This window comes from Telmatherina bonti, assembly GCF_933228915.1.
Source record: "Telmatherina bonti genome assembly, chromosome: 22".
Taxonomy (NCBI): domain Eukaryota; kingdom Metazoa; phylum Chordata; class Actinopteri; order Atheriniformes; family Telmatherinidae; genus Telmatherina; species Telmatherina bonti.
This window is the reverse complement of record NC_136631.1, coordinates 23,877,395-23,892,387: the sequence shown is the minus strand read 5'-3', so window position 1 is coordinate 23,892,387 and position 14,993 is coordinate 23,877,395. Positions and strand designations below refer to the sequence as shown.

Here is a 14,993-nt window from a genome sequence, read left to right as displayed (position 1 = left end):
TGTTTTGCCAGACTCACGCAGGCTCACAGAGCAGCTATGATGACTCATCCTGAAGGCAGACAGTGTTCAGTCAGTCAGCCGCCTTAATGTCTCTTCTCTGCCCCTCTGCACATAGCGAGGGATGACTGAGCTTTGTCTGTGTTGGAGATCATTCCACTATTAGTCCGAGACAAGCCTTCCTATCTCTTATATCTTGTCTGAAAAATGGCACATGCTGCCATGCCTGCGAGCATGGTCAACATATCGCCACTGAAATAAGCACTGACAGACTTTTGTGCGTACTAATCTGTGAATGTGTGGGCCATTTATTGATTGACTGGTGGAAAAATTGGCCAATTTCAGGGTGTGTTATTCAAGGTATGTTGGTTTATAGTGTTAGAAGTGTGTGCTGAGCAGTTTTTATATTGCCGGCCGATCAACCAACCTTTGAACTCTCTCTCTGGCGACTCAGCCATACAGAACACTGTTGTGCAGACTTTTAATATATACCTGTAAGATACTCAAAGTAATATTTAAATAAAGACAGTATTGTAAAACCATAACTTATATGCTAACTAGCTTCAGTGAAAGAGAGAAACGGACACTAAAAAGTGCTGCTGGTTTTACAAGATAATCAGACTTCTTCCTGTTTCTTTCCTATTATCGCACATGAATGGTGTGTAGTTGTAGTATTAGTGTTACCTTGCAGGTTAGATTTTTTTTTTGCTGCTTTTTAAAGTGGCTCGCAGATAGAGAGGTGTCATATTTCTAGTAGCTTTTTGGTAGTCGTGGTTGCAGATCGCCACAAACCAACAGAACAAACAAAGCTGTGTTTTTTTTCTTTTTGTTCTTCTTTTTTTTTAATGTAAGATGGAAACTGATCAAAGCTTTGGTGTCCACCTGTACACGTTCTCATGTCATAATATTGAATAAGTTGTTAATAACTTATGAATACTTGAGAGAGATTATTTAATGTGACATTTGGCCATCCATCATTTTGACTTCGATTGTCAGGATTTTTTAATGGTTGATATTTTTTGTGTTGTAATGTATTTCATGGTTTTGAAATGTTAACTGTACAGTCTCAAGGGAAGAATGTAACAAGTTGGAGTTTTGCATTGTATATACCTGTAATTATTTATGTTTATTCTATCATTTGTATCATATCAATGCCTTGTACAGTGTTTTTCTTTTCTTTACGTTTTAAAATTATTTTGTATTTTATTTTTATAAACTGGTTATGAATAAAATACTCATTCCGCATGCAGATGAAATTGTGCTACAGTTTCGTGTTTATAATCCCAGGTCCTATGCAGAGACTGCTCACTTTATTAGGTTCACCTGTTCAATTGCTTGTTAATGCACAAAGCTAATCAGCCAATCACATGGCAGCAACTCAAATGACTTGCTGGAGTTCAAACCAGACTGAGGAAGAAAGGGGATTGAAGTGAATTCAAATGTGGCATTGTTGTTGATGCCAGACAGGCCTGTTCTGAGTATTTCAGAATCTGCTGATCTACTTTAATTACAGTATTATGCACAACCATCTCTATGGTCCGAAGAGAATGGGAGCAGTAGAATGGTAGAAAGGCAGCAGTAAATCAAATACACACTGATTTTAACCAAGGTATTCAGACTACACTACCATCTCTGAATGTACAACATATCAAACCTTGAAGCAGATGGGTTACAGCAGCAGAAGACCACATGTGGTGAGCACACAGACTCACGAAAATGGCACAGTAGAAGATTTGAAAAATGTTGAATCTCAGTTTCACCCCCACAAGATTGGAAAAATGTCGCCTGGTTAGATGAGTCTCCGTTTCAGCCCCACATTCAGATAATAGGGTCAGAATTAGGCGTAAACAGCAAAAAAGCATGGATACATTCTGCTTTGTATTAATTGTACAAGCTGCTAAACATTGTTTTATTGCCAAAGTTACCGGGGTATTGTTGCTCGACATGTCCGTCATTTTAATGCTCAAATCGTCTTAAGCTTGTTTCTTGAACATGACAATGAGTTCCCTATATTTCAATTACCTCTTGTTTTGGATGTAAGGGAACAGAAGATTGTCATCATGGATGTCCAGCTGACAAATCTACAGCAACGGTGTAATGCTATCAGTTCAATAGGAATTTTTCCAAAACCTTGTTAATCTATGCAAAAAACAAAAACTGAGACAGTTCTGAAAGCAAAAGAGGGACAAGCTGGTACTAGCAAAGTGTACCTAACAAAGTAGCCAGTGAGTGTATATTAAATAGATCCATACTATCCTAACTTTAGCTTTATTCAATAAAAATCAGTATCAACAAATCAAATGTTCTCTCTCTATAGATGTTTCAAACTAGATGAGACACTAACATGCTTAACACATCCAATCCCCCATGGATGCTCAGGATGAGGAATTGGATCAAAGTCATGATTCTATGGAGTCATGCTTTCTAGCTAGACTATTTATGAATTGGTTTAAACTGATGTGTCTGTCAAGTGCCCTGAGACAACATTGTTGTGAAGTGGCGTTATGCAAATAAAGCTGAATAGAACATCTTTTCCTGACAAGAGCTTTCAGAAAGACTCAACGCCTCATAAGAAAGGAGCTTTCTTTATATGTAGAGCATAACAGGACAGCATTGTGAAAATTTCGATTGTTTTCTACACTGCTGTGAAAACTACAGATGTTGCTCACAGGTTGTGGGGAGAAGTAGATACGGTGCAACCACTTGTTGCAAACTTGTTTCAGTCACAAGTATATCTAAACATGTTGCTTCTTATATATATATATATATATATATATATATATATATATATATATATATATATATATATATATATATATATATATATATATATATATATATAAGGAAAAAAACGGCTGCCTATAAAATACGCTAAAATTGACAATAGTAATAATAAATAAAAATTTTATGTAAATCATTGCGTTATCTTATAATTTTGGTTCAGTAAAAATATGTTTTTAAAAAGCAAACATATAAGATCATTTATTACATATTACATCACTCATAAACTAATATTTTGTTGAACAATCCTTTCCGCGTTTCTGCTACAGTCAGGTGTTTTCTGTTCCTCTCAGTCAGACTTCTGCACCTGTTGACAGGTATTTTGTTCCACTGTTCAGCAGAAAAGTGCTCTAATTTGTCCAGGACCAATTTATTTATTTATTTTTTCTTCAACTCAATAAAATGAAAAAAAAAGTGTCATATATTACTAATTTATATTTTTGCAAAATTTTTTAGTTATTGTTCCTTTTTTAAGTCTCCAGTTATTTGAGTGACTGTACACACACACACACACACACACACACACACATATATATACATACATATACATACAGTCCTATATATTCTCATATGTATTATTCTCAACTTGGACCTCGATATAAAAAAATAATAAAATGACATTTTTGTTCGCTCTTTTTAAATTGTAGTTATATTTTCACAGGGGTACACGTGAATATTGCTCTTAAGCTTGTTAGAGACTCAACAAAAACCACTGCACGCCTCCAAGTGTCATCAAACCTCTGCTGGTACACGTGGTCAGGAAACTCACAGTACGCCTGCGCAAAAGTTGACTCCGCCCTTCTCTTCCAGTTCCTCAGCCGCGCGAAGCGACCAGTCAGGATGGCGGCTCTTTTGGAAGCTCTCCTATCACGGAAAGTACATATTAATACGGTCGTGGACTGGTTGAAAAATGTTGAGGTAGGTTTGCAGAGCTTGACACTGATATGAAAGCGATATCTGCTTTAAACGTGCCTTCGTTTGCCGTCTTTTTATGAGATGACATCACTCGTAACTGATTGTAAACAAAACTTTTAGCTGCCGAGCTAGCAAGTCAAGTTAGTACCAGGTTGCTTAAACTCTGGACGAGGTGTTGTGTTGCAAACTCCCCCGAAGACTTATCTGATCTATTCATATAGACTATAACGTAGATTTCTCATTGATGTTGTTATTCATGCTTTGTAAAAGTTGTCATGCTGTGAGCCATTGTTAGCGCTGTCATTGTTTAGCTAGGTCAGATGCTTATATTTTACTCTAATCTTAAAGGTGTCATTAATAACAATGCGTGCATCGTGGATAAAAACAACAAAGATACATTGAAACACTTACACTTTATAACTTATTTATCTATCACAATATTTTTCTAACTGATGTCTCTCTTTAGCAGGAGGGCAACAAGCAGTCCTTCAGTGGAGACGAGGTGATGGTCCACAAACATGAATTTGTTCCTTTCCTTTTGAATTTCCTGAGAGAGCAGAGCAGCCAAGCACTCACCCATGGTCCTACCACACCAGCTAAGACCCCCAGCCGTCCCAGACCTGCTGCACAGACTCAAGGCTTCTCTGACAAGAGGACTTGCAGGTCTGCTGGTGAGGGAGTTGCTTCTCGGAGTGCCAGTCGGATACAACTGTTTTCTCCAGCTACATCAGCATCACCTGAGAGTGAGTGGAATACTGCGGGACAGTCTGGCTCCCACTCTTTGAGTGGCATCAGTGCCTTCAGCAGCCCCTCCTTATCCACAGCATGGAGCCCTGCCTCCAGGCAGTCAGGCTCTGACCGCCGTCATGGCCAGCGGATCATTCTCGGTGACTACATGGTTTCTCCTCCTGACACACAGCATAGCCCCATCTTCCAGTCACATAAGGGTCGCAAGAAGAGCGGAGGCACTTCAGCAGTAGGGGGACAAGGGAGACATGGAGGAGGGCGTGGAGGACATCACAATGATGAAATTGGGCGCTGGGACACGGGAGGGAGGAGGTCATTAAAAGGAGGAGGCTATGGCAGAAATTTTGAGCAGATTTCACCCCCATCTGTAAATCAGCTCAACTTAAACAACTTGGAAGACTTCCCTCCTGTTGGGTCATCACCGCTTTCCCCCGCGTGAGTCAGAACAACTCAGATTAGAAAACATCACATAGATTTTTATTTACTGCTTATCAACCTACCTGAATGACTGTTTTTATTTATTTAATCCTCTAGGACATCCAAGCCATCAAGAAGAATAAACCCAACACCAGTCAGTGCAGAGCGGCCGCACTCTAAACCAAAGAATTGCTTCACATCAACTCCATTCATGAAACCCTCAAGTCCTCCAATGGGAGTAGAAGCACCTGAGGGGCTGATGGTCGTGAGCCTGCAGGAAGAAAGGGAATTACTCAAAAGAGAGAAGTAAGTGCAGAAATGCATATATTTTTTATATTGTTGCACAAAGCATAAAATAGTAATTGTTTACTTTTAATGCAGCCAGTGTCACATGGCCAGCATGACTGCTTGGAATTCTGGTTTGATGGGAATTTGGGTTGGGAAAATCTAATCGAAAAATAAAAAATCGGGATTTTTTTGCTTCACAATTTAAAAATTGATTTTTTTGTTAAATTTTTTTGTTTTTTTTAAATTACAATTTTTTTTTTTTGGTCATTTTCATTGTTTTTATTGATCTTTTAACTTGTCCTCTTGGGCATTATAGCAGCAGAATGACAATCTGGCTACTGTGTTGTTTTTCCCAATTGAAATCATGAAAAATGACAAGGAAAAAAAAAAAAAGTTTAATACATTTTGTTTTGTTTTTAATCTACAAAAATTGGCAATATCAAAGAATAGTGAGAATCGCAATTTAAATCAAATCGGCACCCAAATAATCGGAATCGAATCGAATTGGGACAAAAGCATGTTGTCGCAGCCCAAATGAGAATGTTAAAGTTACGCTTTTATAAGTTTTGCTTGACATTAGCACTTTTCCACAGCCCCTTTCACATGTATCAGTCTCCATGGGTTTGGGCTTAGTTATAAAATCGCTTGCTCCATACTTGAGTATTTTACCTGCTGTGTGATCTGAAATTTTATGTTTGTAGGACAAAGCGTGCTCAGCAGATAACCTCTCCTCTGCTGTCCCCTCTGGACCCATGCACCCCAACCAAGTCAGGGTTTCGGACTGGATCTAAAGTAACACCGGACTTGCAGACAGTTTGTCCCGAACCATCCAAAGTCACATTCTCCTCAGAACTGGATCTGTTGGCAAAGCTTTATTGTACCTGCATTTCTGGTAAATGACCACAAGGTGGTAACCTTGTGCTAAGTATTAAAGATCAAGTGGATAGTTTTTTTTTTTTCTTTTAAACTCACTTGCAGCCAGCTAGTCTGATTGAAATGAGTATCATTCATCTAGTTAATTCAAGCATTTTCAAGTTGATGCCTACAAACAAAAAGCCTGCAAAGAACATCTTTTTAAATGTCCCAAATCAATGTTTTTATGTTTCTCAGAAAATCTTGTGCCAAATGTTTTCCTGGAGCTCTTCTTTGTGATGCAACTGCTGACGTCTTGGTCTCCTCTTTCTCATGATGATGAAGAGCAGGAAAGTTTGTGTTCCAGTAATTTAGGTGTGGAATTATCTTTGAATTGTGAGAGTCATAAAAAAATATCAGAAATTGCAATATTATTTGAAACTGAGACAGTCCTGTTTTACCTATAGATGTTTTAGAAAGATGTTACCTGAAGCAAGTGCACAACTGTGTCTACTTTGCAGTGAAAGTTCTGGAGAATCACTGTCAGTAAGTAATGGTTTCCAGTTTTTCTCAATCAAAGCCGACATCATTACAATCTCAGCACTGATTCTTGACCGCATCTTCTTGACATGTCAGGTTGCTTGCTCATTTGGACAAGTGCACCCTGCGTCTCCTGGCAGAGAACGAACGGGTGGCTTCTTTCTCTCCAGATCTCAGGGATCGCCTCACACAGGCGCAGGATAGAAGCACAGCAAAGGTAACATATATGTACTAATCAGTTTAAATGACTTATTTTATTGAATGCATTCAGACATCTGTCCGTGTTGTGTTTAAAACTATAAATAACATCTGAAATTTGTTGTTTTCAAATGTGTAGACTAATTAAAAATGTTTATTTTATCCACACCAGCTTTCTCCCTCAGTGTCCACGTTCATCCACTCAGTCCCATTCCAGCCCGCCACTGACAACCGATCCAACTTCAGCAGCGACAAGGCCTTCCACACCTTTAAAAAACAAAGGTACAGCACATTGTTTTATTTTTAAAGCAGCACTCTTTCCCCAACACACCTTCAATAGTGATCCATTTATATATAAGCATTATAACATCATGATGTATGATTGAGTATATTTGTTGGTCATGACTTTGATCCGTTGAGGATTTGTTATTCAAATTAAGTTAAATTCACTTATTTTGCCCGCGTAGAGATATTTTTTATGAAGTGCTGCGGGAATGGGAGGACCTTCACACGGACCCTGGGTGGAATTTTGATGCTGCACTTGGAGGTAGAGTCAGGTAGGTCCAATTAATTATTTGCATCTTAATTTTCTCTACATAAGTCAGATTTAAATAAACACTGAAAAGTACTTCCTGTTTAATAGATTGTCTCATTTCTGGCCTTTCTTTTAGAGGAATGATGAGTCAGCTCAACTCTGCAGGAAATCATTCCCATTTCGCCCGTCTGTTCTTGAAGCAGCTTGTTCGGGTAAGCTGACATCACCCTCATACTTGAACTGTAGATTTGAACAAATAATTTCTTATAGTCTTTTACCTATGTGGTTTCACAGCGCTTTCTTTCCAACTGCATGATAAAAACACAACTAGATTTAAACAGAAAGTTCCCTCCATAGATGTGTAAAGGCCCCCGTGTGAACAACTCGCCTGGAGATACTCCGGATGCTGACCTGCTGGGCATGCTGGGAGCTGACGGCCTCGGCCGTCTGAAGCGCCTTGAAGAACGCCTCATTCAGCCTCATGGAGTCGTTGGCCCCTGCCCTCCTCCATCATTTCCAGGCCACCAAGAATTCTTCAGGGACTTCATACAAGCAGCTAGCTGGTGAGACAATAGATTTGAAACAAATATCCTCCATCGTGTCAGCAAGTATTTTACTGTATGTGTTGGCTTTTTCATCATTTAACATATGTTGTCTGTGTACCAGCTGCCAGCTGAACCAGCACCTCCAGGACAGCTTGTGTCAGCAGCTACTCCAGCTAGATGAGGTGTCCATACTGAGCCCTCCTGCCTCCATTGGCGAGGCAGAGGAGGAGGGAGATGGAGACATGGAGCAGCAGGTATAGATCCACGTATCTCCTTTTTAAACAGTCATTTCTTTGTTGCAGTTTTCATCTTGGCTAATATACAAAATCACAAACACAAGGAATGCAGAGAAGATTGATTGCTATGCTGGTTTGTCAGGATGAGAAGCAGAGGTTCTCGTCGGTGCTGCTCCTTGCTCGTCTTCTGGCCAAATTCCTGGGATTCATATCCTTTCTGCCGTACCAAACATCAGAGAGGCCGTCCAGAGAAATACAAGAGACCTCTGTAATCCTGCGCAGTAAGGTGCGACAAATATGACTTTATTTATTGTTCCTTTTTTTCTCTTAGTTTTGCCACACAATCATTAAAATCTTTTTTCTTGGTACCGCAGAGTGTGCCTGTGTTAGATGTTAGTGCTGTGTTGAGTAAAAGCATAAGGAGGAGGCGCACCATCCTGACTGTGCCCTGGATGGTGGAGTTCCTCTCCATGTTGGACTTTATCGGCCCTTTGCTGCTCTGCTACAAGAGGGTACTGGGAACGCTGCTTCTCCTTTACAGGTTTGGGCAAACTAACAGTTTAAATGATTTCACACCTAAAGTAACCACTGTTTAACATTTCAAATGATGAGATTATTTTATTTCTCGATACTTTTAGACATTAAATACACCTTGTTTGCTTGCAGGAGAATGCTGCTGAATCGATGTGAGGAGATGTGTTACCTGAACAAACTTCTTCTGCTGTCTGTGTTAGGATGGCTCTTCCAGGTGCGACATTATCCATATATGAACCCACAGGGGCCATTTTTTGTTTTGCCTGGGAACAACGTTCAATATTTTGTTGTTGTTTTTTCACTTAAATAGATTCCCGTGATTCCCGAAGACGTTTTCTTCACCAGTGAGTTTACTGCGGTGGCGGTGCTGGAGGACGATGAGCTGAATGTTGCAGGACTTGTAAGAAAATATGTTTTTTTTAAGTTGTGACCTCATAAAAGCTGATTTTTCATGGAGACTTTTCCTTTCTGTTAATCTTTAGGACTGCATTCCTCTGGTGGATCAGCAGCTTCTTTATACATGTTGTCCATTTCTTGGTGAGTAGAAATGTATGAATATGTTTGGTCTTTAGCCTTTTTTTTTCCCCAAGCTGTCCTGTCCAGCGACTCAGCATACAGAGCAGCAATCTGTGCGCCATATTTTTGCCAGACAGACTTGCTCTGTCAAGGGAGACATGTCATGTATATGGCTGCCCTTATTCTGAATATTTATATTCAGAATATAGTATATATATTATGTATATATATCATTGTAATCATCGTCAGTCTTGATATGGCAGTGCTGAACCTGGCAGGGAAAGAGGAAAAAAAGAAGTTGAACAGAAGGAAAAAGAGAAAAGAAAAGTGTGCCTATGCTGCTAAAATCACAGTATCCACAAAACAATATAAACTACTACAGTATTGCAGTACAACAAGCTATAAATTCGAATAATGATGATATGCAAAAAATTTTAAAAAAGATGAAATAACAATTTCAGTACCAACTATTGTCAAACACACCTGCAGAGAATCATCAGCAATATTTAGGTGGAAGGTCTTAAGGCTTTTAAGAAAAATATTATCATAGTGTTTATATTTCTTGTTATAATGAGGTTATAATTCAGATATTTGCTCGCTGAGATCACATTAGATTTTGATACGTTCACCATAAAACGTCCCCTCAGACAGTAGCAAGCCGTGGATCAATGCTTCGCTTTGTTTCTATCCATTCAGGTGAGTTTCGGAAGCTCCTAGCTGCCTTCGTGTCTGGCAGCACAGCCAAGAGTGGAGGAATTATCCGCAAGATTACTCCCACATCTGCTGAGCTCAAGGACACGCCAACTGCTAACAGATCACAGCAAAAACTACAGGTGGATCAACAAGAGACATCGCACGTACACAACTGAAACAACACTGATTTATTTGTGCGCGACGATCATAACCGATTGCTTAAATGTGACAGGTGGATCTGGAGCAAGCCTTCTTTCACAATCAGCCTCCATCGCTGCGCCGCACAGTGGAGTTTGTGGCCGAGAGGGTTGGATCTAACGCTGTCAAGCATATGAAGTTAGTAACACTGAGAGCGAGGAGGTGGCGGAGTCTGATAACTACATTTTAAAGTCATTGAATTTTAATCTTTTAAAATCGAAAAGGACTTTTACAATGGTGGTTAATCATCCTGTAACACTGGTCGGTTGCTTAGCTAAGAAGCTGGTGATTCAACAGTCCAGCATTGCAGGCACTGAAACAGTTGCTGCTTGTGTAAATTTGCATTTTCGTCCAACTCTTATGTTTACATGTATGCTATTTGTGTGGGAACCTTCAACAGAGCTACCTTAGTGAGTGAGTTAGTGGAGAGAGGTGAGAAGATGCTGAGAGACGGACTGAGGTCGCCAAACTCAAATCCTTCAAAACTCAACGACTCCATCTGTGCTCAGCTGTGTGAGACCAGCTTGGAGGCTTTGGCAAGAGCCAGCAGGTACGACAACTTTTTACAAGTATTACACCGTTCCTTTTAAGAACATGCACACATTGAGATGTTCGTGCTTAAATTTTCAGCAGCTAACAAGTTGTAGTTTTGATCCTGCTTGACAGTGTGTATGGTAATCTGTGCGTTGTAGATTTTGCAATGAGAAGAGCCCTGAAGCCATACGAATACTGCTCCCTGAAGAGACCTCCACCACGGTAATTTCATTTAAAATAAGGCCTTAATGTTTCATCAAAACATAGCAGAGTAAATGGAGCAAATAGCATTTGTTCTGAGCATAGAGAAGTAAACATTTGCAAGGTTAGTTTGTGTTGTTTTATGTTTATGACCCTTAGTGCTGATATCCTTCTCAGGTCCTGACGACATCTGAAAACATTACTAAACGGCTTGCAACAGAAAAGGCCTGCAGCTGGCTCTCTGCAAACATTACAGGTATATAAATAAAGATGCACATCTCAATCTGAAATGTCCCTTTCTGTGAAGAGTTTGAACTGCTTCTGATATCCATTTCAGTGTTGTTAAATGTCCCACGTGTAGATTTCCAAGCATTGTGAGGTTAAAATGTTTTTTTTTCCTCTGCTTTCCAAATTGTTTGATACAATTTGAAATAATTCTGAAAATATAGTGATAAATGAAGCAAGGAAAGCAGCTTTTGTGTTGTAACTTGATGTCAGATAACTTGAAGTAGCCTGCTGAATGAGAAAACAAGATTGTCCTCCTCAGGATAACTAGCCAAGACACTAGAATATGTGAAAACAGTGTTGCTTTGTGGGCTCTTTAAATGACTGAACCTTGCTAGTGTTTGTACTGTTGACTTCTGAGGACATGTGTCTAAAGTTTTACTTGGTTTTATTGTGAAGCGCTTGTAAGGCGAGAGTGGAAGAGCAGATATGATCGTGTAATGAAGGGTCTCGGCAGCCCGGGAGCTCCAGACTCTGCTGAGGTGGATACGGCTCTGGTTGAACTGGTCACTCAGGAACAGTCGACTACTCCCAGGAGGAAAGGAATAGAGAGGGTGATGTCCTGCCCTCCGCACTGTGACCACAGTGCATCTCTGCCCTCAGACGTCCTCATTGAGATCAAGGTATGCTGATATATTAAATAAAGCAATGCAGAACTGGGTTATTTGAAAACATTTCCTTTCGTTACATTTAATGCTTCCTCTTTATTATGACAGCTTACTGCTGCATCGTGTGTTTCCCTGGTTCAAATTTTAAGAATGTCGTCCAAAAAAACCAAGCTGCCTTCTGAAATACAAATGTCTGATTTCTGTCTGAACATGCTGAATTTCATCATCATTGTAGGAGTTTCTGAGCGTCGCTGTTGGACCCAGAGCTGACGAGGAGCTGCCGACTAGCTCTCAGTTCAAAACACTGCTGCACAGAGTAGGAGGCACACTGGCCTGCAGAAAGGTGCACAAGTCCAACAAAAGAACATGTTTGCAGGATTTATTGATTTTTGCCTTTCATGGTTCACACTGTGTTTCTTTTCTCTCTGTGTTTAGTTCTTGACAGCGGTGTCAGAGCAGATGCTTTTAAACTCTACTGTGTTACTAGCCTGCAAACTGGGTAAAAAGCTGTTTTTATTAAGCTTTTCATAATGGGGGGGGGGGGGGGGGGGTTCCTTGTGATGCATACTTTATGCCATATAAATGCTTTATATCTTTTCCCTGTTATACAAAGGTTGATTTACTGATGAAATGAGTATTATAAAATGTGACTTGAGGAGTTGATGATCAGTTATGTGTCTGGCTAGTGTCTGGAGAGCTGCCAGTCATGTCTCTGTTAGGCTGCAGTGGACATGGTGAGGACGTTGTGGATCCTGGTTCAGGGTCAGAGTCTCCTGTCCCAGATCTGCTGGAGCATCTGGTTGAGCTGTGGGCAACACACTACTGTTTCTCCACCCCTCTCCATCAGCTCTTCACCCCTCTCACCGTCTCCGCTGTGCTGAAGGCCAACAACACAGCAGTATGTAAAGTACTCACATAGATGTATTAATAATGCGACATTATTCTCTGTTGGAAAGCAAGAGGCATGCATTGTACTTATGATTTTTTATTCCTTTTCATTAAATGCTTGTTTCTCCAAGATCCTCAAACCCAAGCAGGTCTCAGCAGCATAGTGCAACCAGTTCCTGTACTTCATCATGCATGCAGCTTGTTTATTTCTCCTGTTTTCCAGCAACTTCTAATTACTTTTAATACAGTTTTTAAAAAAATATTTCTTAAAACGCTTCAATCCTATCTATTTGCACAAATCGTAACAAATAGTACTTAAAGGGTTTTGTATATACACTTTTTTTTTTTAAAAGGTCACATGTGAAGACATGGACATCCACTGGTTCAGACTGTAACTTGTTGCAACTCTCCACAGTCCTCTACCAAACTATAGTGTAATGCGTGCTAATTAGTCATGTTTGCTTTGTCTCTTCTGAGCTACCGTAGTAGTAGAGAAGCAAAGGAGACTTATAAACATTTATCTGATCTAAACTAATCATTTATTTAATCTAACCTAAGTGATGGATCACTAGAATTTTTATTTAGCTCTTAACATAGTTAGATGGCATAATTGCCAGGTTTAATTTACATGATTTGAATAATGATTATTTAGTATAGTAATAATAATGTACAATTTACTTCTAAATGCAGATAAATGACTTGAATAAAATAACAGACTTTTAAAAAAAAAAAAAAAAAAGTAGAAACAGGAGGTATACCAATATTTCTTTGCCATGCCAAAATATTGCGATATTTTATGTTTATTATTTTCTTTTTCTTTTTTAGGATTATATTTATTTGGAAGTTGTTGGACAGTCTTTTGTCACCTGCTTTTATGCTTTTTTTTTTTGTATTTTTAGAAGATGTACTACCTGTTTCTGGTTCGGAAACTGGTTGATAAAGGAGTTCTGAGTGAGGAAGCAGTCATTTCTCACTGGAAGAAACTAACAGACCTGGCCTTGCCAGCGGTGAGAGTTTACTAATATCATCTCTGCATGTATTTCTACATTGGTGCTTTGAAATGTCCAAATCTTCTGACTCGTTTCATCTGCTTTTTTGTGTCACGTTTCAGGAGCTGATAGAGGATTTTAAGCTGCAGTCAGAGAGAATGAAGCTGCCGCTGCAGAAGTGCGTTGACGTGCTGCAGGTTTCACATCAGACAGTAGAGGGAGCAACATGACAACAATACTACTTGTATTTCACCACCAACTCATGTTTCCAATCACATCTGTTTCTGGTTTCTTCAAGAGGGAGACAGTTCTTGGTGACTTATTGTTGACTGTTTTAATTTTTTTAACTGTTAACCATAGCAGATAATAAGAAGAAACCCACACAAAAAAGCTCAAGATTAAGATATTGCTATACATGAAACTAAACTGAGTTAACTTGGGTGTGCCAAAATGATAGAGCTTACACTGTTACTGCAGTACATTGCATTTACGTGCTCCTTTTTTAAAAAAACGAACTCTATATTAGTATAGCATTTTCACTCTGAAGTTTTGACTGCTTAACTTGTGATCACATGATTTCATGAATGCATGTCTGCATTTGTGGCTGAGTTTTGTTCATGTTGAACTGTGCCCATATGCCCCTCCTGCTCTTAAATTGCAATATTTTTTATGCTATGATGTGCTGTGATTTTATGAGATGAAAATGCTTAAATTAGATTTATAATAAATAAAGATATATTCAGTTGTGGTTGTTTTGTATTGTCATGTCATGTTGTCATGTTGTCACGTTTGTATTGTCATGTTCATGGAATACAAGTATCTTGGAGTTCAGCTGGACAACAAACTGGACTGAATTCATCTATAAGAAAAGTCAGAGCAGACTCAACTTCTTAATGAAGTTGAGATTATTTAACGTCTGCACCAAGATGTTGCATATCTTCTATAAGTCTGTTTTGGAGAGTGCAGTCAGCTTTGCAGCCATCTTCTGGGGTAGTAGCATCAGAACCAGAGACTTGAAGAGAATCAACAAACTGATCAAGAAAGCTGGTTCTGTGCTCAGAGTAACTCTGGAGCTGATTGTCTAAGAATTGTGCACAATCTAATGGAGATGATGGATTCTTCACGCCCTCTCCACAACACAGTGAAGAAACAAAGTGTGTTCAGTGAGAGGCTTCTTCAGGTCTGCTGTAAGACTGAAAGATACAGAAGATCATTCCTGCCATCAGCCTCCGGAACAAGACCTCCTCATATTAATTATTTTCTACTACAATATTGAATTTCCCTTTGGGGATAATAAAGTATTTTTTATTTCATTTTACAGTAACACTCTTTTGTTTTTTCTGGAATCAATATAGCCAAAATCCACACATCAAAATGTTAAGAAATTCAAATACAAACAGCCATTGGGGGGAAAAAAGATTTAAATGTGTCTGAAAGGGAGGAGTGAGCAGCAGCATCTCCTCCCTCTGACTGTCCAGCAGGAAGTTTGAGTCCTT

At 39.3% G+C, this 14,993-nt stretch overlaps 1 protein-coding gene across 1 annotated transcript; it reads left to right on the top strand.

The window, feature by feature from the left end:
* Positions 1 to 3,618: 3,618 nt before the first annotated feature.
* Positions 3,619 to 14,101, top strand: cdan1 (codanin 1; the record flags this gene model as incomplete). Its single annotated transcript, XM_079262147.1, has 28 exons — positions 3,619 to 3,696; positions 4,163 to 4,875; positions 4,975 to 5,163; positions 5,847 to 6,037; positions 6,256 to 6,372; positions 6,465 to 6,543; positions 6,634 to 6,754; positions 6,908 to 7,017; positions 7,203 to 7,292; positions 7,407 to 7,482; positions 7,628 to 7,833; positions 7,937 to 8,069; positions 8,194 to 8,337; positions 8,426 to 8,592; positions 8,718 to 8,799; positions 8,896 to 8,985; positions 9,068 to 9,122; positions 9,798 to 9,934; positions 10,027 to 10,130; positions 10,393 to 10,542; positions 10,685 to 10,748; positions 10,905 to 10,983; positions 11,412 to 11,635; positions 11,856 to 11,963; positions 12,056 to 12,119; positions 12,307 to 12,518; positions 13,408 to 13,515; positions 13,620 to 14,101. The coding sequence occupies 28 exons, from the start codon at positions 3,619 to 3,621 to the stop codon at positions 13,725 to 13,727; spliced, it is 3,999 nt and encodes a 1,332-aa protein (XP_079118273.1). The 3' UTR covers positions 13,728 to 14,101.
* Positions 14,102 to 14,993: the final 892 nt, after the last annotated feature.